Genomic DNA, 25,435 nt, shown 5'->3' with positions numbered 1-25,435 from the left:
GACTCAGACACATGAAGCCCCTCCCTTCAGAGAAGGTGGGAGGCAGAGAAGGCTTCTCAGAGCAGTGCCCTTGTTAAAGGAGAGTGGCCTTGAGTTTGTCACTTAATGGGGTCTTTCCAGGAAGAGTATTTGGGGGTTTCAGGAAACCCCCTGAGCCAGCCTCTTCCTCCCCAGGCTGTGCCTTCCTCACCTACTGCGCCCGGGACTCTGCTCTCAAGGCCCAGAGTGCACTGCACGAGCAGAAGACCCTGCCAGGGGTAAGTCCACCAGGGTTGGGGGGTGGGGTTCACCTCAGGCTGGGGACATGCCCTATGTGCATGCCAAAATAGGATGTAGGGGCTGGGTTGGGACCAGGAACTAGAAGCAGAGTCACCTTTCTAAGAGTTGGCTTACCTGTGCCCTGAATAGCTATAGGTTCTTTGTTATATTTAGTCTTCTGGCTCAAAGAAATGGGCTTAACACTTGGGCCAAGTGTTCCACTGTACCTTTTCAGAGAGGCGTCAGTGTTGTGGGCTATGCTAGAATTTGTCAGCCTTGGCTAAAATCATGGCTTCATATGTCATTTGTCCCTGGTGTGAGAATATATGCAGATACATGGGGTAGAGACTCTGCTGGGCTGGTATCCTATTTTTTCCAGTTCTAGGGTCCTTTATAGCACTTCTCTCTGTCCTCTTCCAGTAAATTTTTTTTTTTTTTGGTGCCTTGACTCACCAAGATTGCTTTCCCCCAAACACTTGGTTAAAGCTAAGAGGACCTGATTATATGTGTGCAGTTAGGCCATTATATATCAGTGGCACCTGGTATGGCCTTAGCTAATGGCTAATCATGGACAAAAAGCAAAGTGGGACCTATGGACCATGTGGCAGGAAGAGAATGGTGACTGTTAGGAACTAGTGTGGGTTCACCAAGAGCAAATCGTACGACAGAGTCTCATTTTCTCTTGTCAAAGGAGTGATGTGTCTACAACAAAAGCACTATTCAAATGCCCTGAGCAGGCCAAGCCTGGGACTATATCCAGTTTTAAGCTTCAGACTTAGGAGGATCATTAGCCTATCAGAAAGTGACCAGGATGGGATGGGGACATAAAATATGTCATGGATGATGGTTTGAAGAAATTGGAGATGTTTGGCTGGAGAAGATAGGGTTTAATGGGAGCTTTAATAGGGAGGCATCACAATGTAATGATTAAAAATACTACTTTTTGAGTCTCACAAATCTAGATTTGAATCCTAGTTTTGTCATTTAAGTTTTGTGTCTCCAGATACATTACTTAGACTCTTGAGCTTCAATTTCCTCATCTGTAAGGAGTGGGTTATACTAACAGCTCACTGGGCTAGCATGAGGATTAACTGAGGCTTAGCAAGTACCTGGCACAGAGTAAGATCTCAATAAATATTACTGTTGGGGTGGGGGCAACCACCTTCAGATTCTGAAGAGGGATTTGGATTTCTATGGGTGGCTCTAGAGTGCAGGATCAGGATCAGTGGGTATAAAGAACAGACACTCTAATTTCAGCTCAGTATAAAGATATCACTTTTCTGAATTGAAGCTGTCCAGCAATGGCACAAGCTTTGCCTAGAGCTGATCAAGCTGTTAGTAGACCATCAGCTCATAGAACCAATCCCAGTAATTGAAGCATCTTAAGCCTCACGCTTGAAGACTCAGCATCAAGGAACACCAATGTATTACCCTCACCAGGTCTCTGTGTATAGGCTCTGGAGTCAGACAGACCTGGGTGTGGATCCAGGCCCTACCACTCACTAACTCTGTGTATGGCCTTGGGCAAGTCTTTACTTCTAAGCCTAAGCATCCTCCTATGTAAAACAGAATTCATAGAATTGTTATAATAATTAAATGAACTAACTCACATTGGCACAGTTCTTGGTAAAAACAAGGACTCAATATGGGTTAGCTGGTGGTGGTAGTAGTAGTAATAGTAACAGCAGCATTCGTAGGGGTAGTAGTAGAAGTTATTACTCATCCAGCCATGGGAGTAGATGACTTCTGCTGCTAAAACTGAAAGGCACTGAGACAAACTGTAACATTCCATGTGGGAAACAGCATGGTAAAGGTGCAGAGACAGAAGGAACAAGATGGGTGTGAAATGGGGTTGGGAGTGTGGAGGAGGGCCCGTGTGAGCATGGGCCAGGCCAGAGAGAAGATCCACCAGAGGGCAGTGGTGGAAGAGGAAACTTTGGATGCCAGACTGAGGGATTTGGACTTCATCCTGAAAGCAAATGGAAGCACTGAAAAAATTAAAATGAACTTTGGAATTAAAAAAAAAGGGAGGGGCGCCTGTGTGGCTCAGTTGGTTGAGCGGCTGCCTTCGGCTCAGGTCATGATCCCAGGGTCCTGGGATCGAGCCCTGCGTTGGGATCCCTGCTCGGTGGAGAGTCTGTTCTCCCTCTCCCTCTGCCTGCCTCTCTGCCTACTTGTGCTCTCTATCTCTCTGTCAAATAAATAAATAAATCTTAAAAAAAAAAAACCCTCTTCAACCAGCCACAAAGAAGGGAGGACTGTATGAGGCTGAGGGCACCTGAGATAAGAGTTGTGAAGCTCTAGACTAGTGGAATAATTTCTGAAGTAGAAAAGAGAATAGTAACTAGCATTTGTTGATTCCAGACAGTGTTTCTAGTATTTTGCATGTACAAAGTCATTTATTCCTCTATGAAGAAGGTATTATTGGCCTTCCCATTTTACAGATGAGGAAATTCAGTCAAAGGAAACAAGTGACTTGCCCAAGGTTATGTAGCTACTGGTAGGAAGATCTGGGAAGATCCAGGTAGTCTGGCTCCAGAACTCATTCACTTAACCACTATACTATTACCTGTGCCAAGCTGATGGCAGACAGGGGTCTAAGGTTCTGGAGGGATCATGACTGGGTACATCTGCCCTCTCCCACCCTTTCATCCGCAGGCTTCCAACATGGCCTGGCTTTGTACTGCCAGGATGGCTTTATTCACCCTTTCCAGCTTAACAAAGTGAAAATTAATATTTAATTATTCTCCTAAATGAAAATCAATGGCTCTGTTGGCCAGCCCAAGCAATGTCCGTGCCATCAATCTTTTCTCTGGGCCTGCCAGGGGCAGCAGCAGCTTTAGTCACCTGGCCTCAGGCCCACCAGCATGAAGGGAGGAGGGTGTCCAGCTCCCTGTAGGCACTGGGTCCTGGGCACAGCTGCCATCTGCTGGAGAAGCAGGGAAAGACTTGAATCTGGGCTCCTACTAGAGACAGGCAGGACTGTCACTCTGGGAGCAGGAAAGGTTGGGTCTCCCCCAAGAGAAAGCCTGAACCCCTAGGGACAATTTCATAGTATCTACTGGACTCGGACCTCCCTTTGACTTCACTCCACATGCACCTGCTAATTTCTGTTACCTATCAAAACTTGGCTCCCTACTCAGGACTTCCTTAAACCTCAATGGTCTGTCCCATCTTCTGTAGCTTCTTCTCCATAAAGCTAAAGCTACTTCTTACAGCCTCATTTTAGGTTCCAGAACCTACCTAAAGAAGGTGGGCCCAACCTTAGCCCAGAGAGTGCCCCCCTACTTGTCTCTCTCCCTGCTCATGACCTCCTTTCCCTTGGGCATTCATCCCTTCAAACACTGTGAAGGAGACAGACAACTGAGTGCATTTGCTTTTGCAGGTTGTGCCCTGCACAAAACAGCTTGTGTGGAAAGGGCAGTGGGAGCTAAAATTCAGCCATGCTCTATTGGCCAAGCCATGAACATTATCACAGGGCTGTGTCAGCCCAAAGGAAGAGGCACATTTTTTTCTAATTCATCCACAGAGTTGGGGGAGTGCCTTTTTGTAACTCACACAAAGGCACTGTATGTGTAGCAGCTGCCTAGTGAGTAAATCAGAACCTTTGCCCTCAAGGAGCTTTTTCCAGGCCAAAAATAACTCATTGCATCTCAGTGCAGTTTACACCTGGGCACATAAAAGAAGCATCAAGAGTAGAGAGAGAGGAGATGCTTCACAGAGGAAATGCTACCTGAGCCCAATTATGACTGTATTTCATCACATTTGAGGGTCTAGAAAGCTAAAAGACAAGGCAATTTCTGGAATTCTGGGTACAGTGTGAGGACTGGCAGGAAAGGTGTCCAATGGAGACAGCCAAGGCTCCATGTGAATGGAGAGTATTACGTATTTGGGGCAGCCAGGGAGGCAGGACTCACACGTTTGGACTGCCAGTCTTAGGATATTGGGCTTTATTGGGAGGCTTGCAATGGGGAACCATGGGTGGATATTAATCAGGGAAGAGTGAGGGACTGGTTTTAAAAAGTTCATTCCAGCTATAGTATGATGGTTGGGTTAGAGAGAAAGGAACACTGGAGGCAGATGATCCTTTAGGACACTGTTGCTTGAGTGCAGCTGAATGATGATGCTGGCCTAGAGCTGGGGATAGGGCAGGACTGGGGAGGAGAGGATAGACTTAAGAGCTATATAGGATATCCCTATATATGCTAAAACTAGTGGGACTTGGCAGTGGATTGGATTAGAAGAGAGGGTGAGGTAGAACAGAGAGCTGAAAGTTGTGAAGTTTGCTTTTTCTCTGCCTCTCTCTTCCCTGCATCCATGACACCTCTCTTAGACCCACCAGTAATCCTGATAAATATTCTTTCCATAATGGGGGTAAGAGGTTGAGGGCACAAATGCTAAGTGTAAGGAATAGTTGACATCAAGTCAGAATTGTCTGAAGAGGGCAAGGCTGAGCCCAAAGCAGGAATTTTAGGCAAGTCAAGCAGGGAAAAGGGGTAGGGCCTTGCCTTCCCTTCTGCTCACGGGAGCCAAAGTACCAGGGCTTCGTATCTGTCTGTGCTGCCTCCAAACTTCCCCACTCCACTGCCTGGAATAGGTTCTTCTCTCCTCTTTCTGACATTCTCTCCCTTGATTTCCCTGGCAGGGCTGGGCCCTGAAGCAGACGTGGGCCTGGACTCTACCTGGGAAACTCTCAAGGGAATAGGTACTCAGCAAAGGGCAGGAGCTCACCTGAGGTCCCATGACAAATTCTTGGCCAAGGATGCAATGCCCTCTTTTCCTCAAGGGGGAACTGGGATTACCTCACCCTACTTCCACATCCTTCCCTTGGCTGTGGCAAGAACGAGGCAGGGTAGTGTTGCTTAGGCAGTTCATGTAGCCAGCTCTTTTTCTCCTCCAGTCACACAGAGTATACCTAAATCCCAGGTGTCCTCCCTAACCACTTCCCAGTGGGGACCAAAGAAAAACCACTCTCCCCAACTCTCCTCATCCTCTTGGGCTCCTCCCCTGGGACTTCCCCTGCATCTCCAAACTCCCAAACTGCCAACTTCCTCAACACCTAAGCCATAAACCTAAAAGTCAGCCAATATTTCCTTCTCTCCCTCAGTTCCCACATCCAAAAAAACTTTAGTCCAGTTAATTCATCCCTAAACATCTCTTGAATCTGTCCACTTCCTTCTGCCCTGGTCCAGGTCACCCTACCCCTTACCTGTATCATTGATCTTCCCACCTCTAATCTTTCCCTTTCCAACCTTTTTTTCTGCATAGTGACAGCTCATGGGATCTTTCCCCACTTAATATCCTTCCCTAGATCCCTATTGCCTTTGAAATAAAACAAAGCCAAAATTTCTTGTGGTTTTCACAATCTGCCCCAATCTGGTCATTGGCTACCTTTTAGTTTTACACCCTTCCATTAAAAACAAACAAACAAACACAACACTGCAGGTTGGATCATGATTCCCTCTTTTACTAATGTGTATACTGAGGCTCAAAGACCTTAGAGAAGTTGCCAGTGATGGAGCCACAATTTAAATCCACATCTATATGACTCAGAAGCAATTTGCTCTACCCTGGCTACCTCCATGGCAGGTACTTACCAGAATCCTTGCTCCTTCAGACTTGCAGCTCCCTTTCCACCCCCCAGCCATCTGGAGTGCTCAGCCTCCAACTCTATCACTCCCATTACCTCCACATGGTCCAATGACCCCAGTCCCGCAAGGCCCAGGTCAAGTTTTGCCTCCTCTGTGAAGCCTTCCCTGTGTCAACCTCTCCAGCTGGAGTCAGCTTCTCCTACAGCACTCTACTTTGCACTCCTCCTAAGGCCCTGGTCACGCTATGCCTCATTACTTGTGTTCATGTCTTAAGAATGGAGTTGAGCAGCACAGTGCAAAAACATGGTTTTCAGCATCAGACAGACCTGGGGACAAATCCCAGCTCAACCTCTTACCCATCCCGTGATCTCGGACAAGTGATTTAACCTCCCTCAGCCTCAGCTTTCCCATCTATACTACGGGGACAATGGTATTACCTTGCGGAGCAGTTGGAAGGAATTTAGAGACAATGTATGTATAGTGTCCCAGAAAGGGCCTGGTGAAAAATGGCTCTTAGGAAATGGTGGCATTATCTTCCCCTCTATAAGTCATTGAGGACGAGATCTCAAGGGTCATTGCTGGGGCTCTTCACAGAGTTCAGGAAATGCAGGCAGCATGTCCGAGTGGTGGAAAGCTTAGGTGCCAAGACTCTGAGGCTTGGACTCTGCCAGTTCTATGGAACATGTATATACCACCTAATGCCCACTCTCCATTCAAGAGTGAGAGAGCAGGGGAGGGAGAAAGGGGCATCCCCCAGAGCACTGATGAGCTCCATCTCTCCAGAAACCCAGCCGGGGAGGCAGCTGCCATGGAAACCACTGCTGTCACATGTGCTTGTCACTCTAGGTTCCAGGGAGAAATTCTCAGGATCTATTTAAGAACTAATAAAATAATGATGGTCTTGCTCACCCTCACTGCGCCCCACCCCAGGCTTCTACCCCTCTCTCCTTCTCCCCTGCCATACTCCTCCCTGCCTTTCCTGTGTTCCCTCCCTGACTCCTTATCCCTTCGTTTCCTTCCCATATCCACCAGTATTTCTCTCTTTCCTTGCCCCTTTCTGGGTCTGTCTCTTTCTCTCATCATTTCTGTCTTCTTGTGTCTCTTCATCTCTTCTTGTTCCTCTGCTCTCCATGGCTCTGTCTCTTGGTCTCTCCTCCACAATCACAGGTGGCCGTGCCCAGGGACGGTTCCCGTTCCTCCTGGTCCCTGGTCCCGGCCAATCCAGACCTGTCCAGCTCGCCCTGATCTGCTTGGATTGATCTGTCATCCCCTCTAGACTGCAGCCTGAGTCCTGTCGGTGTCTCGGCCCCCACCCACAACCTGGTACACGGCAGGGGCGCCACCACCAGCGGGTGGGTGTGTCAGAGCGTATAAGATCCTGAGCCCTGGGTGGGAGGGGGATTGTGCTGGTTCAGGCTTGGCCTGTTTTCCTTTCCTTTCCTTTCCTTCTTTTCCTTTCCTTTCCTTTTTTTTTTTTTTTAATAAGCCCTCCCCACTCCTCCACCCCCAAATTTGATCCAAAGGAAATTGCTCAACTGTGACTGCCAGGGCGTTGCCATGGTTACTGGGTAGCACTTGTGGCTATGGTAACAGGAAGCTGCCTGTTGTCTCGGCAACGAGCACATTGGTAGAGGATGGAGTGGCCCTGATTGGTGCAGAAACAGTGCATTTCCTGAAGGGAGGGGGTCAGATCATCACCTTCTCAGGCCAGATGGGCATCAGTACCCCTTCCTCCATGAACGGGAAGGCCGCTGTTCTTTCCTCCCGGCACTCAGCTGTCTGCCCCCAACAATAATTCCTCACATCCTACGCACCCAGCTCTTGGCAGTTTACAAAGATCTTTTGCGTCCCCAATATCTCATGTGATCCCCACAACACCCATGAGAGGAAGGTGAGATGGGGATTCAATCATGAATTCTCTCAGGGTGGTTGGGGGATGGGAATGTGTGGGGGTGTATGTCGAAATCACCTAGGAGCTTTTGCAAATTATACAATCCCCCAACTTGAGAGTCTGGTATGGTTCCCAGGTGATTCTTATCCACCCCTGATCAGGGAGCCCATGAATTAGAAGGTGAAATCGGTTGGTGGGGGAGGGGATAAAGGGAAGAGTCAAGCTGCTTTCCAGGTTTCTAGCTTGGATGATTGGAAGGATCAGGTCCGGGCAAAAAGATAAGCTCTGGTGCGGGTGCGTTGAGTGGAAGATGCCAGTGGGACGTTCTAGTCACGATGTCCAGCAAGTAGCTGGGTACATGGGTCTGAAGCTCAAGAGGGAGGTGTGGGCTGGGGATGCAGAGCTCTGAGTCAGCCCTGTGGGGATGGTAGCTGAGGCTGTGGGTGTGGGCGAGACTATCCAGGAAGAATGGGAACAGCGGGATGAGCAGGGCCGAGGATAGTGCGCTGGAGATTGCCAGCATCCTCAAGGGAAGGGGGCCCAGGGAGGGAACTGAGGGGGTGAGTGTAGAAACTGTGGTGACACAGAAGCTGGGGAAGGTTTTCCCCCATTGAACAAGCTGACTCTGAGAGAGGGTGGCTTACTTGAAGTCATACAACCATGAAAAGGCAGAGTTGGGGTAGACAGCACTAAGTCTGATTCCCAGATTGTTTAATCTAAATGACATATAGAATTATATTCTCAGTTTTAGAACAAAACACAGATCTTCAGTATCCATTCCACCCTCCCACCCAACTCCTCACCCAAAGCCTTTAAGGAGGTCCAGGAGCCAGAGCGACAGGCCTCACATAGTCCCAGCCCAGAGCCTAAAGCAGAATCTCTTTAGCCATCACAGTCCATCCTGGCTTGCCACCAAGCTTCCTATCACCCCACCCTTCAGGTTTCAGCACCTTCTGAATTCCCTAGTTTAAGGAAGAATCTTGGAGAAAATCTATAGCCCATCGTGAGAGTGGTGGAGTACAGAGTCTGAAGGGGCCAGGGTTTAGATCCTGAGGCATCCAGGGGAGGAGAAGCAGGGTGCCAGGACCAGGCAGTCATGCTGACTGGGTGTGTTGGTCCAATGTCTTTCAGATGAATCGTCCGATCCAAGTGAAGCCGGCTGCCAGTGAGGGCCGAGGAGGTAACTTCCCTATGTGACAAACCTCAGGGTATCACCCATGTTGGGGGTGGTGGGCCTACTCCTTGGGTCAGTCCTACCCATGGTTTATTAGTAGAGCTTCCTTGGGTTGGGAGAAAGTGGGTCCCAGAGTTGCTCAGCTCCAGAAACAGCTCAGTCTTCCCAGCTCAGACTGAGGAGGGATGGGGTCCCAAGGTCCCTAGACTCAAAAGAAGCAGGAAGAGCCTAAGAAGACGCTGGAGATAAAGAAGGGGGCTCTTGTCACCTTGCCCTGGAGAGAGTTCATTCCTGTTTTTTCAGGTGGGACTTCCAGATTTGTTTGGAAAACCAGGATGGAATTATTCTCTTTTCTCATATTCTTCTGATCAGAGAGGACCCAGTCCACTCTGCACTGGGGCCACTCATTTCTTCACTGCAATTGCCAATTACTTGTGGTAAAAGATGAGTCTGGTAAGACAGAATTTGCAGGCCATGTGGAGGAATTTGACTCTATACTGAGGACCATGGCAAGTCTTTGAAGGTTTTTTTTTTTTAGCAGCACTCTTTCCTGGTGCAGAAAGACCAATGCTTCTTAATAACAGGAGGGGTAGAAAGCCTGTGCTTTTTGACAACCAGCTATATTCCAGCAAGCTTCCATACTGGAAAAGTGATGCTAGCTTCTGGGATCAGTTCTTTGGTGTCTTTCTCACCCTTGGATCTTATATCATTCCAGGATATCTGCCTATAGCCCTGATGTCTGCTGACTCTCTCCCTTGGATAAGACTGTCTCCCTGCCTTACCCAAGATCAGTCATGGTGTTGTTAGGTGGAAGAAGCTGCCCACGATCAGGGAGAGAACGGAACCCTGTTAACAGGACTCTATTAACTCCTACTAATTCTGCACATCCTCTCCGACTTCATGCTCCCTGTCTGCACTTACAAGGGGCTCTGGTAGCTTCATGGGTCCATTGTGGAGTTCTTTCCTCCATGAAATCCTTCCTTTATCCTTTTAGATTATCTGACCTCTGGTCTCTGATTCTCAATTTGAGGTCAAGATGTTATCACTTCTACTTTGCCTTGAAGAGATATTTCCAAGTTTCCTCCTCCCCCTCACACATGTATCCTCCTTTCCCACTTCATTCTTTCCAGACAAGTTTTTTTTTTTTTTAAGATTTTATTTATTTATTTGACAGAGAGAGAGAGAGAGACAGCGAGAGAGGGAACACAAACAAGGGGAGTGGGAGAGGGAGAAGCAGGCTTCCCCCTGAGCAGGGAGCCCGATGCGGGGCTCGATCCCATGACCTGAGCCAAAGGCAGATCCTTTATGACTGAGCCACCCAGGCACCCCTCCAGACAGGTTTTTGAGAAGTTCCAGCCTCCATGCGGAACCTCTGGTTCATTTGTTCCAAGAATTTCTGCCTTTTGGGAAGCTCTGTTAGGCATCAAGGCCATTGTTGGCCATTGTTGGTCATCTTCTAAGCCTTGTCCACAAACATTAACTACTCCCACAGCTCAGAGGCCAGTTTTGAGTATGTGAGTGAGCCAAGAAGCAGACAGGTTGAGCTGTAGTTTATTCAACCATCCAACCAGCATCTTCTGAGTAAATTACTCCACATTAGGAATAGAGATGTGAGCAAGGCAGACCTGGCACCTGGCCTCATTGAGCTCTGGAGCTATGAGGGGATAGTAAACAAGAGGTTACTATTCAGTGTGATCAGTGCTTTTCAAGTCCTGGAGGGATTGTGGGCACAATAACAAGGGGGCATCTATCTTAGTTGGGGAGGTCAAGGTGGATTTCCAGAGGTAGTAATATTCAAGCTGAGATCTCAAGGATGAACAAGAAGTAGTCAATTAGAGAAAGGAGGGGAGAGGGAGCAAGTTCTTAGTCACAGGGAATAGCATGCACAGAGTTCAGAACATGATGCAACTCGGATCTGGTTCAGGAACTAAGTCCACAGTGCTGGAGGCACTCTTACTGTTTGGAGTCCAATACATCTTGTCGGGGTGAGGGCAGCTCTCCAAAGGATGCTTCTGATGATGCTTCTGTTTGGCCTGGTCCATATGTCCTCATCATTTGGGCCCCACGCAGTGGCATCAGCCTGAGTTTTATCATTTTCCTCCCCTTTTTGCACAGGGTTTTCAGTTGTCATGTCATTGACAAATTCTGTACCTGTGGCAGCCCACCTATACACACCTGTTCAGATTCAGAGCAGCTCAAGAGAGCAGGAAAAGCAAATCTAGTTGAAAAGAGGTCTGCCTGGCAGTACGATTCATAATTCTAGTAGTTATGTGTTGCACAGGTATTTCTTGACAAGTGATGGCTCTTAATGAGTATATACTCCAAAGGCATCCATAAATAATCCTTCTTGCCGATTTAGATGACCAGATCTCTCAATTCTTCCCTGCTCCCACTCAGAGTCACCAAATGTTCCCTGCTACATTTTCAGGAAAGAGGAGGCATACGTAATAAATCTTGCAAAAACAGTTGGGCCTTTACAATTTATAAGTATTTAACTACCAACTGATCCGTGTTAGATAATCTCGTTACTAATCAAAATGCGTTCCTTTTCTTCAATGTTTCTTCTAAAGTGAGTTCAGCTTTCTGCTGAATTTTAACACAAACTAATGCTTTAGAAACTCAGCTTTTAAAATGGTGTTGAATTTTGCTTTTGAAATGTAACATTTTTTTTTAAGATTTTATTTATTTTTTGAGAGAGAGAGAATGAGAGAGAGAGCACGAGAGGGAAGAGGGTCAGAGGGAGAAGCAGACTCCCTGCCTAGCAGGGAGCCCGATGCGGGACTCGATCCCGGGACTCCAGGATCATGACCCGAGCCGACGGCAGTCGCTCAACCAACTGAGCCACCCAGGCGCCCTGAAATGTAACATTTTTTTTTAAAGATTTTATTTATTTATTTGAGAGAAAGAATGAGAGAGAGAGCTCATGAGAGGGGGTAGGGTCAGAGGGAGAAGCAGACTCCCTGCCGAGCAGGGAGCCCGATGCGGGACTCGATCCTGGGACTCCAGGATCATGACCTGAGCCGAAGGCAGTCGCTTAACCGACTGAGCCACCCAGGCGCCCTGAAATGTAACATTTGACACCAGTGTAGGACAGCTTGCCCTATTCAAGTCTTACCTCTGTGATCCCAAACATTCAATAAACCTTCAGAGTTAATGGTCATACCTGTCCTTATATATTTAAGCCTATATACTTGCATATATTTTTATTATTCCTGAAATTAAATCCCTTAGTTTACAGTTGATTAATAATGATTTCTATATCTTTTAAGAATACTGGTATCAATACAGACATAATCCAAACAGTGTCAAGACAAACAGTATAATCTTCCAAGATTCCACCATTTTCTTCTGGAAGGGATTATTAGACTCCCCCCCGCCCCATAAAACAGGGATCTCCAACTCAAATGCTACAGGAGCCAGGTAGGTAAATTTAAACGGATGAGACTGTCATGATTTAATTACAATTTACATTTTAATTATATTAAATGTTGGCAACTGATTCCACTTTTAAAAGTTTACCAGCACTGGGAGAACATAACCTAACTTACCAGTTTTGCTTCTTTGGCCCAAAGATTTCTATTTCTTCCCATCTGCATGTAGGAAGAATCTGTTGTGCACACATGAGCTTTTTAACGAAAATAGTTTACATTCTCTCCCTTGAATTTTGATGCCAATGCAACAGAGTAGTATTTCTCTTACTTTTAATCAATAGACATGAGGTTTATGGTTGAAATAGCCTATGTTTTAAACACACTGTATGTTGTATTACTTTTAAAGATTATTGGTAATGCTTGTACATTCAATGCTTATAATGTAATCATAGTACCAACACAACAGGATCTGCCTGATAGCAGGTTCTGGGGTCCTCTTCTTCCATGACCATCCTCCGTACCCTTGATGATACTCAGAGTGTTAGCTGTGCGTCCAGGTCTTCATGGACTATGTTCTAGCAGCCTTTTCATGATCTCAGCCTATTCCCATAAATTGTCCATGCTGTTCCTGTACTTTGTACTCTGTGCCTGTATTTTACATCCTGTGGCATTGAGCAGTATTCTTAAAGGAAAATGCACCCTAATTTTCCAAAACAAAATGATATCCTAACTATAGTAAAGGCACATAGTGCCAGAAACTTTTCTCCTCAGCATTTGGATTTATTTGAATGTAAACATTAAAATGTTTGCCTTGGATAAAAATTCAAGGGTCGTGTATTTCAAAATGTTAACATCAAATTGTATGAGGTCAGAGCTAGGGATCCCTAAATCCTTCAGACAGTGGTCACTAAATAAGTCTATTTTACTTGCTGTTCAGCATGGAGGCTGTGGTTGATTTTTCCTAACTTACATGATCTCTACTATGGAAGCACAAAAAATAAGTTTATTTGTAGGTACCAATCTTATAGGAAAAATATTTTTTAGTCCTAAGGCAAAATCCTCAAAATCATTGAAACTCCTGTATATTTTTTCCTCTCTTTCAAATTTCATAACATAAAACCAATAAACTCATAAATCACAATAGTGATTGTTCCGCTTGTTCTATTCTCCAACTTTGGCAGTATTTTTTTACCGAGCACATATTTATGTTTCCAGGATGCCTGAGGTACAAATATAGGTTAAGATCAACCTGTGCACTCTTTCCACATTAGTTTTTTTAAACTTTAAAAATATTCTCTGAAGTGAGGCATCTCTTTTTTAATCTTAAAGTTTGGCTTAACTGAAGAGACCAATTATCTGTTATCACATCAACCCTCCTATCACCGTCCTTTAATTAATTGTTTAGGTAATTTCTAACTGAATTTACATGGTTTTGTTTAAATATCAGCTTGGATTTTGAATAATAATAAATATATATAATTAGCAAACTAGGTGAGCCATGGTTTCCATATTTTTTTTTAAGATTTTGTTTATTTATTTGACAGAGAGAGACACAGCGAGAGAGGGAACACAAGCAGGGGGAGTGGGAGAGGGAGAAGCAGGCTCCCCGCCGAGCAGGGAGCCCGATGCGGGGCTCGATCCCAGGACCCTGGGATCATGACCTGAGCCGAAGGCAGACGCTTAACGACTGAGCCACCCAGGTGGCCTGGTTTCCAAATTTTATCCAGGATTCTACTTCATTCAGTGTTTAACAACTAAACTTTGAGTTAAAGTTAAATTTTGAGCTAGAATTTTCAGCATTTCATAACCTGGGGCATATTCTCTGACCTAAATTGATATGGATCTTAGCTGCAACTGTTCTGCTGGTCTGTCAACACTCATATCTGTCTTTGATCCTTATACTTACTTAATTCTAAAAAGTATTCTTCCAGTGAAGACCTGACTGGATAAGTTTCACAGTACTGCTTAAGACTACTCAAGTTAAGGTTTCACTTCCTGAAATTAATTCTACCTCTGAAGGTAAAGGGAGGTACTTTCCTTCAGCTTGACTCAGAGCAGATCACCCAAAGCTGACTGTTGACACTTTTAGGTGATGGCATTGGCTAATCCTCTGACAAGCCCTTCAGGTACAGGTATACAGCCTGCAAAAGGAACATGAAATCTGGAGGCTGAGATTCTTTTCCCTCGGGGGGCGGGGGGGAACCTGGAATCTCGGGAGCGGTCTACCATTCCCTTACTTCCTGGTTCTCCTGGATCAGGATGAAGGGAAAATAGAGTCTCTGTTCTTCCTTGGTCTATGTACCTATTTTTCAGCCCTCCTTAAAGTCATTCTTCATTTTTAAAAATTATGTAAGATAGGAATAACATAAATTTTATCACCTTTACCATTTTTAAGTATACAGTTCAGTAGCGTTAAGTATATTTACACTGTTGTGCAACCTATCTCCAGATTTCTTCCTTTTACAAAGCTCAAAATCTGTACCCATTAAATAATTCCCTCCCCCCCCAGCCCCTGGTAACCATCATTCTGCTCTGTTTTTATGAATTTGACTTCTCTAAATACCTCATATAAGTGAAATCATATAGTATTTGTCTTTTTGTCACTGGCTGATTTCACTTCGCATGATATCCTCAAGGTTCACCCATGTTGTAGCTTGTGTCAGATTTTCCTGCCTTTTAAAGGCTGAATAACTTCCCATTGTATGTATGTACCACATTTAGTTTATCCATTCACTGGTTGAAAGACATTTGGGTTGCATCCACCTTTTAACTGTTGTGGATAATGCTACTGTGAACATGAGTGTACAAATACCTCTTTGAGACTCTGCTTTCAATTCTTTGGGCTATAATACCCAGAACTGGTATTGCTGGATCATATGATAATCCTATTTTTAATTTTGGAGGGAATTGCCATACTGTTTTCCATAGTGGCTATACATTCCCACCAGCAGTGCACAAAGGTTGCAATTTCTCCATATTCTTTCCAACTCTTTCTTTTCCTTCTCCTCCTTCAACTTCTCCTCCTCCTTCTACTTCTTCTTTCTTCTCCTTCTTCTTCTTCCCCTCCTCCTCCATCTCCTTTTCTCCATTTTCTCCTCCTCTTCCTCCTTTTCCTTCCTCTCCTTCTCTTCTTTTTCTCCTTCTTCAACAGTCATCCTAATAGGTGTAAGGTGGTATTACATTGTGGTTTTAATTTGTACTTCCTTAATGATTAGTAATGTTAAGCATCCTTGCATATGCTTACTGGCCATTTGTATATCTTCTTTGGATAAATGCTTATTTAAGCCCTTTGCTCACTTATTTTTTTTGAGATTTATTTATTTATTTATTTGAGAGAGCGAGAATGAGAGAGAGAGAGAGAGAGCACATGAGAGGGGGGAGGGTCGGAGGGAGAAGCAGACTCCCCGCTGAGCAGGGAGCCCGATGTGGGACTCGATCCTGGGACTCCAGGATCATGACCTGAGCCGAAGGCAGTCGCTTAACCGACTGAGCCACCCAGGCGCCCCCTTTGCTCACTTTTTAATAGGATTATTTGTGGGGGTTTGTTTGTTTGTTTGTTTGAGTCATAGGAGCTCTTTATTCTGGATATTACCCCCTTATCAGATATATGATTTGCAAATATTTTCTCCCATTCTGTAGGTTGTCTTTTCACTCTGAGTGTGTCCTTTGATGCACGGAAGTTTTAAATTTTTATGTAGTTCAGTTTATCTATTTTTACACAACCGATTTTGTTTGTTGACTTTGTATTCTGCAACTTTGCTGGATTTGTTTATTAGTTCTCACAAGGTTGTTTTTGTTTGTTTGTTTGGTTGGTCGGGTTTTTTTTGGAATTTAAGCTCTTCTTGATGCTTATCAGATCAGGCCAGAAGACTCTGTTTGCCCTCACTGAATTTCCCAGGCTTTCTTGGCTCCTTATGCTGGAGTCATTACTAAGAATATCAGGGGAAAGATTATTTGCTCCATATGCTGCCACCAGCAGGATCCCCTGGGTTGGTATTTGGACTGAAAGGTAGATGAGTATTTTTAGGATGTATTTGGTGGTAGGTACCCCAATGCTGAAACCTTGTTCCTATACAGTCCCTACAATAATGACATCCCACCAACAGGAAGGTGAATGAGTATGAGAGGCCTAGAAGCTAGAAACTTGGGGCCCTTAGGAATTCCTCTGAGCCAACTTGAGGCAGAACCTCCTTTCTTGAACAGCATCTTGGTGCCTTTCCTGAGGAAGAGGGAATGGACTAACTCTGACTTTGGGCTCTCAATCCCATCATTTGCTGCATTAGAATCCCTGACCTATATGACCAGCTGTACAAGGCAGCTTTATGGAGCTGGGCCTCTGGGGCTCAGACAGCTTGGTTTGGGTTCAGAAAAGCATTTGGTAGAAGAGCAAGGAGTACACATTAGTTGACAACAGGAGAATGCAGTTTTACCATTCGACTGTGTTTCTATCCAACTATGTCTCAACTCCATACTAATGCTATCTTCCAATTCCTTCCACTCCAGGAAGACTGAGCCTCCTTATTTGATATTCCCATCTTTCTGGGGACCCACCCACCACCCAGGGGATGATTTTATTCAGACATTTCTGACCCACCTCTTACAGAATCCTCTCTTTACCAAACTGGTAGAGCTTGAACTAGAGGAAATTGAATTACCTGGGCTAAATCCCATCATCATCTCTCTCTGGGGGCACTGATCAGCCCTCAGAACCTTCAGGGCTGTATATTTGGGAGCTACTTTTAGGAGGTCTAGTCTGTACTTCTCTTAGACATGTCTCCTGAGAAACTTATCCCACCATTTCGGGATCATCTGAAACTCATGGTCATTGTGACCTTGATCATCTTGTTGTCAAACATAATCAAGCTCCCTTTAAAGTGGCAAAGAAAATACCAGCATTCAAGGTGATACCTGTGAAACAGGCAGTATAGAGCCCAGCCTCTAACCTAGCCTCATTTCAATTTCAAATTCTGTATAGCCCAGTAGTCCAGGACCACAGGGTCAGTGACTTCTCATGGAGATTAAAATTCTTGACTTGGCACTGGAAAAGAAGGATCAGAGAATTTCATGGTCTGTGGCACAAGCTTGAACTAACCACCATCAACAGGAAAGAGCAACAAGAGGAAGGGCAGATAAAGGATCAGACCACTGTCCACACAATCCTATTTCCTGTCTTGGGATCTCCATCTCAGTCTTGATATTTCTCTTCCTACCTAGGGCTACCCGGATGCTGGTCCCTGTGGCATGGATATCTTACCTAGGTGCCATCACCATCTTGCAGACCCTATCCAATGACACAGCTGCACTATAAATTAGCATATTATGAAGCCCTCTTTAAGCCTTGGGACTCTGGAGGCCACAGGATCTTCTCTAGCCCCTCCTGGGCCTCTGACAGACACATGGACATGCTTTAGTGTCATAGCTCAGAACAATGAGACAGTCTTCTGATGTTTGATTCCTTGACCAAACGGGGCCTGTCTTCCAATGTCAAGGCAAAGCCACTAGCAGACTGATCAAGCAATTTTTTCTTTATCTTCTTGGTTTCCTGAAGAGGGTGATCTAAGATCCCTCTTCCTATACCATGTGGAACTCTATTCACTATCTTTTAGGTCAGTTTTTAGGGGACTTTTTTTAGATTTTTTAAAGGACTTTCCTTCTAACCCCCTTTAGGGGGTACTAGGAGAAGATTAAGCAAAAGGAACTTCAGCCCCATCCCCAGTCCCCACCTTTCTGGTTTCAGTCAGAGCAGTCCTACTCGTCTCTCATTTTTGAGCTTCATCCTAATATTTTTGTTAGAACAGCAGATTCCACAGCTTTTTAAAACAGTTGGGAAACCAGTGATCTGTTCCAAAAGCACTCTTCTGTGGCTAACGCTCCCAGAAGTGAAGCACACTCACCGATTATACTCTCACCACATCAGGTGGGCACTTCCTCTAGGATTCCAGCCACGAGTACATTACACATCCCTCCCCCCTCGGGATCACTGGGCAGTAATCCTCTGGAGAGGAGGCAGGATTCTGCTGAAACATATTCTGCCTGTCCCATTTAATCACAGCCCCCACACGCCACACAGACACAGCACTGACAGACACTTTAGGGTCCCTGAGCAGCCTAAGCTGAACCCCACACCATCCAGGTAAAATATGGACATACATATAACCCTATTGGAAAGTCCCTCGACTGCTAACTCCAGGCAGTCTATTCTTTCTTCTCTTTGACACACAGGCTTCAGTCTATGACCCTCACCAGACTTGTCTCCCTTGCACTCAGGATCCAAGGATCCCCACTGGCCTAGCCAAACTTGTCAAGGAGTAAAGGAGTTTGGGATGGGTTTTCTTGGGCTCCAGGATCTGAAGGTGAAACCCGAAGCCAGATTTTCACCTGCTCCTTATCTCCCCACTTAATGTTCCCTGCGTGAAGCCACATCCTATTTCAGAGATTTATGTTGGTGCAGAAAGGAACAGGGCTTTGACAGCAGGCCCTGTGACCTGGGCCCCTCTACCCTGGGTTCCTGGATGGTGCTCCTGAGGCCTTACTTGCTAGATGTGCAGCTAAGCCCTGGTTTACAGCCCCAGCTCTCTAGCTTTCTCCAAGGAAAACATTCCCAGAGGAAGAGAGAACACAGGGAGGGATCAGACTTGTTCTCAGGTGGCCATCCAAGTCTACAGGCAGAACTTGTCCTTCTGTAGTGTGAACACCTGGGGAAGGATCAGGGCAGGAGCACAAGGGAAGGCAGAAAGGAGGCAGTAGGCCTGTGAGGGCCCAGGAAGCTCAGTGAGGGAATGAGGTGGTGGAGGTGGGAGTTAAGGAAAGGGGTTAAGGGCTTAGCAAGTGTAGAGAGGAAAATGCTAATGTTGGAGGCTCAGGAACCCAAGCTTCCTGCCCTCTTTAGGCCTTTGGGAGGGGCACCCAAGTTGAGTTTGATGCTAGGCTTACAGAGTCATCATTCCAGTGCTCAACATCTGGGAATGAGGCAGTATGATGAGACAAGTTTTCTGTGCTGTTTTTTGGCCCAGAGCCTTTCTTGATTTGAGCAGGAAGGGGCATGATGTCACTGCCATTAACCTGACTAGCAAGGGAGTACTTCTTTTCTCCTAATCCAATCTGAATACAAAGGTCTTCTCTGAGGAACCCCTCCCTGAATAGGGCTAAAATGGTCCACAATTGCCTTTCCCAAACTTTCAGAACAGAAAGCTCAAACATATAAAAGATGCATATAGGGCTGTACCCAACCAAAGGTATCACCTGAATCACTTTCCACAAGAGCAGCAATCAGTCTTTCTTGTTTTTTCCCAGGACCCAGGTTTTCATGGTGTATCTGGGTTGAGTTCTTTTCCTCCAGATCTGTCTGTAGATCATCCTGCTCCTCAAAGAAACCCAACCTTGTAGCCCCAGGGCCTTCTCACTCCCTATACCTCTTCCCAGAGCTGGACTGTGGTGAGCTACATTCTTAAGCTCCTCTGGCTACTCTGAGGAGTCCAAGAGGACTTAGGGTCTCCAGATCACTCCTGGATTTGTCCCCAGAGGACCGAAAGCTGTTTGTGGGGATGCTGGGGAAGCAGCAGGGTGAGGAGGACGTCAGGCGCCTGTTCCAGCCCTTTGGCCATATCGAGGAGTGCACCGTCTTGCGGAGCCCTGATGGCACCAGTAAAGGTGACTTGAGCTGACTGACCCTGGGATTTCCTGCCTTATTCTGGGCCTCATGACCCTTTGGCCCCTGTGGCCTGAGCCACCCAATCCTTCTATTCTGCCCCAGGCTGTGCCTTTGTGAAGTTCGGGAGTCAGGGGGAAGCTCAGGCAGCAATCCAGAGTCTGCATGGCAGCCGGACCATGGCGGTGAGGGCGGGTACCCCGGGTCCAGGGTGAGGCCAGTGGGGTGGGGACGGGCTTCTCCTCCCCATGTGCGATCGGTGCCCAGCAAAGGGCCTGATGGGTAAAGCGCTTGGCCTAGGGCCAGGGCTGGGGTCTGGACTGGTCACGGCGGACTCCCCTGCCCTACCCAGGGCGCCTCGTCCAGCCTCGTGGTCAAGCTGGCGGACACGGACCGGGAGCGCGCGCTGCGGCGGATGCAGCAGATGGCCGGCCAGCTGGGCGCCTTCCACCCGGCACCGCTGCCGCTGGGGGCATGCGGAGCCTACACCACCGCGGTAGGTGCCCGGCCCCAGGGGACAGGGACGCGCGGACCCGAGGTCGGGAGCCGGGACAGCTGCCCGCCTCTGGGTCCTACACACCTGCCCTTCTTCCCTCCCAAAGATCCTGCAGCACCAGGCGGCCCTGCTGGCCGCGGCACAGGGCCCGGGCCTAGGCCCGGTGGCCGCAGTGGCGGCCCAGATGCAGCACGTGGCGGCCTTCAGCCTGGTAGCCGCGCCGCTGTTGCCCGCCGCAGGTACTGCGCTCGGGGGCGGGGCGGCGGCTGGGACCCCGCGGGGCAGGGCTGCGGCCTGACTCTCCCACCTCCTCCGCCTCCAGCAGCCAGCTCCCCGCCGGGCGGCGGCCCCGGCTCGCTTCCGGGTCTGCCAGCGCCCATCGGGGTCAATGGATTCGGCCCCCTGACGCCCCAGACCAACGGGCAGCCGGGCTCTGACACTCTCTACAATAACGGGCTCTCCCCTTACCCAGGTGGGCCCTCCGCTCCGCCCAAATCTCCCCGAAATGGAGTGGGGAGCGGGGGGGGGGGGGGAGGCGGCCACGGCCTTGGGAAGGGACTCCTCTTTCCCCGCTGCCTCTCACATCATCGCTCCACCTCCCTGCCCGCCCGCCTTCACCGTGGGCCTCGCGCCCCTCTCTCCCCAGCCCAGAGCCCTGGCGTGGCTGACCCCCTGCAGCAGGCCTACGCTGGGATGCACCACTACGCAGGTTTCACTTGGCGCTACGCGGCCTGGGGGGTTTGAAGGGCCCCAGAAAGGAATAGGGAGATTTGAGGGGGGGCGGTTAGGCTCTCTTCTGAGGAGTCGACCCTCCCATCCCCCCACCCCTGGGCCCAGAACGACCTCTCTAAGGGGTGAGGGTTAATTGGACTGGGCCGAATTGGTCAAAGGTGGCCAGGCAGATGGGGCCATGCTTGGGGGATGGCTTCTGGGGGTCACTGCCCACTCCTACCTCTGTCTCCAGCAGCCTACCCGTCGGCCTATGCCCCAGTGAGCACAGCTTTTCCCCAGCAGTCTTCAGCCCTGCCCCAGCAGCAAAGAGAAGGTGAGGGACAGGGGGCTGGAGATCAGGGCCTGGTGGGGCTGGACTCAGGGTCCCTCCCCTGAGCCAGCCTGCTGCTGTTCCTGCAGGCCCCGAAGGCTGTAACCTCTTCATCTATCACCTGCCTCAGGAGTTTGGTGATGCAGAACTCATACAGACATTCCTGCCCTTTGGAGCTGTTGTCTCTGCCAAAGTCTTTGTGGACCGAGCCACCAACCAGAGCAAATGTTTCGGTAAGCTGAGCCCCATCCATGGACCCCTCCCACTCCTAACTTTGAGATTCACTGCAGACCCTAAGCTTGTCTGTCCCTAAGTCAATGGCTCCCAGAAACTGAGTGTATGGTACAAAGCAAGCTCACAGACCAGTGACTTGGCTAAGCCCAGCCCAGGAACAAGTCTATTTCAGGTTCACCTGGGAAAGTCAGGTGTCTGGAAGATGCTCAGCCAGGTCAGGCTTAAGAGTCTAGAAGGACAGGAAGATGGACCAGAGGCCAGAGATCCCCTCCAACCCCCAGCTGCAGTTTAGAGGACCAGAATGGGAGCTGTAGAGGGAGAGAATCAACCCCTGCCAGGGAAAGACAGGCAAAACCCCCAAGCAGCACACTCCCCACCCCCAACACACACTTTCAGAATTGCCTCCTGTCCTTCCAAGAAACTTAGGCCGTCTGCCTATGTAAGTATGAGTGTGTGTTTGCGTGTGCATGTGCACACGCAAACAATGGCGGTTGGAGGGGCATATGTTTGGAACTGGCCTGAGGGGACAGGGACAGAGGGGCTGGTCAGAGAGAATGGAGGCCCTGCCAGGCAGAGTTCCCAGCTGATCCCTCTGTCCACACCCCCTAGGGTTTGTTAGCTTTGACAATCCAACCAGTGCCCAGACAGCTATTCAGGCCATGAATGGCTTTCAAATTGGCATGAAGAGGCTCAAGGTCCAGCTAAAGAGGCCCAAGGATGCCAATCGGCCTTACTGATCTTCTCTCACTGACCAGCCACAGAAAGGTAAGTCCGTGGTGGATCCCAGGCTGATGGGGCCTGAGTGACGGAGGCCCTGTCAGCTTTGATGTCCCTTTTGAGATGTTAGGAGCACCCACCTCTGAAAAAGTCTGGGAGAGAAGAGTTAAGGAGGAATCCCCAGTTGGAGACTTTGTGTTTCTCCTTCGGTCCTAGGATGGGGATAAATTTGACAACGTCCTGCCCCCACAGTCTGGGAGAGACAGTTATGGCAAGATCTAACCAGTTAGTTCTCCTTCAGAGATGGCCACAGGGGGCTGTGGGGGTAGAGAACCCGCGTGTGGGGAAGGGCAGGGGGGTGGAGAATGAGGCTAGAAAACTTGGGAAGGCTCTTGAGTTTGGACTTTATCCTGAGGATGGTAGGGAACCACTGGGGAGTTTAGGCAAAGGGGAGAAGACACAGAGGCTGGGCCGATGGCAGAGAACCTGGAGATGAGGAGACAAGCAAATAAGCTAAAGAAGCAGGATCTGCAGGTTCCTGGTGAGTGATGGGGAGAGAGATGACAAGCTCCCTTAGGTTTCCAGCAGGGCCAGCTACCTGCACCTTCTAGAGATTTGCTGTCTCCGGAGGTCCACGTGGCCCGGCCTCACTGGTGCTACCCCAGGGAGCCCTATGGGGAGGGTGTGGGGTCGGGGTCATCTTCCCAGGAGGCCCCAAGGTCACTTCAGTGGACCAGGCTGCTGCCTTGTCCCTGCTCCTCAGGAAGAGGTCAAGCCACTCACCTGCTCTGTCACTGCTGGGGCAGGCCGCTCTTCTTGTCTTGCCCTCCAGGGTGAGTTTTGCCTTTTTTAATTTTCTCTTTCCTCTCTCCTTATCAACAAATACCCAACAACAGAAACTGAAGAGTGAGAAGAAAGGAAAGGAAAAGCACAGAAATGCTTGAGCAGCCCTTCCTGGACGAGCAGCCACAGAGGGAGGTGGATCGGACCCAAGGCCGTGCCACATTAGGGATTGTTTCCATCAAGTGTGTTGTCCTGTGCCTGTGGCTTAGATCACAGGCCGGCAAGGCAGCTGGGGCTGGCTGAGGACCGACTGTCTAGGGGAACCAGCAGAGGGCCTTGGGGGTGCCAAGGGCTTCTCCACAAGGGAAGCCCAGATTTACTTCTTTCAAAATCATATCATTCCTTAGAGTTTAGGGACCAAAGGACTATTGCTTTTTTAAGAATATAAATATATCTATATAAATTAAAAGAAAGAAACAGAAAAACAAAAGAAAAAAAAAACCACAAGAGAAACAAAAAGACAGTCTAGAGTCTCATACAAGCTGCCTTTAAATATCCCTAGGAGACAGGGTGAAGGAGACCCGTAAAAGCCCCAGCCTAGGCAGAGGGAGGCTGTGGAAAGAGTGTTCTGTGTCTCATTCCCTCTTAAATTGCTCCCCCCTCCACCTTTTTAAAATAATTAAGGACTCAAGGTCTAGGTTCCCATGCAGGCAGCAAAGAGAGTTATGGAAGCAGGGAACCCACAATCCCCAAACTCAGAGAAGATCCCTGAAGCCAGGAGGAGCTCTGGCCTGCCCTGGCCTTTGCCATCCTGAGGGGCTCACTAGCCAGCGGGAGTGTCCTTGACAGTCTTTCCCGTGGAACCACTGCTTCCCCAGACAGGAAGAAAGAGGGAGTTTTAACCACCCCAGGCTTTCCCTTCCCAACCCAGATAGACAGGCCCTGCCTTTGGCTGAGCTGAGACACCTCCTGTTTCCCCTCACCTTGAGCCGGCCCCAGTGTCCCCTTGCTCCAGGCCACCTTCTGTCTCCAAGTCTGTGTTTGCCCACCTGTAAAGTAGATTCAGGATATACGTAGAGGGCTGTGACAACAGACTTGGAAGGTTTGCTATTGTATATACTGCCATTGAGAAGGGGATCATTTTCAATATGTAGAAGCTTCAGAATTTAGAGGTCCCTCTTTACCCAAGACCTGGGAGGGAAGTAGATGTTTTGCCAAAATACTTCTTCATTCCTTTAAAAAGTACATCTTTCCTATGCAAGAGTGTCTCACATGTGCTTATCCAAGGTGCTTCTAGATGGTGAGCAGTGTTCCGCTTAGAAGTGGTGTGTGCTCTGTCTGTCTTTGTCTATCTGTTGTATTCAGTGGGTGCCATATAAAGCTGATCAATGGTGGTGCTTCCTGCCTGCTTCTGTGAGATGGGCAAAAGATTCAGCTTAGAACACCATGACTCACCTTGCCTTGGTCAGCCTGTCCTGGGCCTGCAGGGCCTTGCACATATTTTTCCCAGGAGGTGAATTTCCCCTCCACCTCACAGACCTGGATCAAAGAAGTATGGGGCCCCAGCTGTGTGGTGGGCACTCTGATCCCCAGATGTCGCTGAGGCTGGAGGCCTCTGATCTGCGATCATATCAGACAGTAAAGGAAAGGATGTGGGGGAGAGGGGTTGGAGGGTTCCTCCTTCATAACAGTTTCTAAGAAAACTTGTTCCCACCTGTTCCTCTGTCTTTGACTCATTTTTGGGGGGAATGGGATGAAAAGTAGATACGGTAATGACATTACCAGGTAAGGTGTAATGCATATCAACAAATTACTTCCAACTGAGAGAGGAAACAGTGTTGAGGGCATCATTACAGTGGCACAACATGGACACATAGACTCATCACCCTGGACACAGGTGGACGTGTGGAGCACCTGTGCCTTCAAACAGATATTGCCATGGTGGCAGAGAGGTCCTTCACTGCTAGGTGCTGAGCACTGAGCTAGAAGCTAGGGCTCCGGCACGTTATACGTGCTCAGAGTTAGTGGGAAGGACAGACCAATTTGGGAGTTACGATGGAAGGCCACACAGGGTCTACGATCACAAGCAGAAGAGTATCTAATTCAGACTCGATTGGGAACAGAGGTCAGAGAAAGATTTCGTAAAGGAGTTGAAGGAGAGAAGGGTCTTCAAGGATGCACTGGGACTTTGAACAAAGCTGTTTGGACAGCTGCACCATTTTGATAAGTT

The 25,435-nt window shown here is 48.1% G+C and overlaps 1 protein-coding gene across 9 annotated transcripts in view; it reads left to right on the top strand.

The window, feature by feature from the left end:
• The window catches only part of CELF6 (CUGBP Elav-like family member 6), a 28,945-nt gene extending 4,022 nt beyond the window's left edge, over window positions 1-24,923 (top strand). Inside the window, exons 2-13 of one of the 9 annotated variants that reach the window (XM_025884429.2) lie at window positions 175-257; window positions 8,872-8,920; window positions 19,807-19,935; window positions 20,039-20,118; window positions 20,286-20,429; window positions 20,536-20,668; window positions 20,755-20,901; window positions 21,076-21,138; window positions 21,394-21,474; window positions 21,561-21,704; window positions 22,315-22,470; window positions 23,319-24,923. In XM_025884429.2, coding sequence (XP_025740214.1) covers window positions 175-257; window positions 8,872-8,920; window positions 19,807-19,935; window positions 20,039-20,118; window positions 20,286-20,429; window positions 20,536-20,668; window positions 20,755-20,901; window positions 21,076-21,138; window positions 21,394-21,474; window positions 21,561-21,704; window positions 22,315-22,442 — 1,181 coding nt within the window. In that variant the 3' untranslated portion in view covers window positions 22,443-22,470; window positions 23,319-24,923. Of the gene's footprint in view, window positions 1-174; window positions 258-8,871; window positions 8,921-19,806; window positions 19,936-20,038; window positions 20,119-20,285; window positions 20,430-20,535; window positions 20,669-20,751; window positions 20,902-21,075; window positions 21,139-21,393; window positions 21,475-21,560; window positions 21,705-22,314; window positions 22,471-23,318 lie in introns of those variants that run through there. The other 8 variants (XM_073877305.1, XM_073877304.1, XM_073877306.1 and 5 more) reach the window with 8 other exon arrangements.
• The last annotated feature ends 512 nt before the right edge of the window (window positions 24,924-25,435 follow it).

Source organism: Callorhinus ursinus, unplaced genomic scaffold, assembly GCF_003265705.2.
Source record: "Callorhinus ursinus isolate GAN/ISIS: 27379988/994484 unplaced genomic scaffold, GSC_fseal_2.0 scaffold25, whole genome shotgun sequence".
Classification (NCBI taxonomy): Eukaryota; Metazoa; Chordata; class Mammalia; order Carnivora; family Otariidae; genus Callorhinus; species Callorhinus ursinus.
This window is presented reverse-complemented; position numbering and strand designations above follow the sequence as displayed.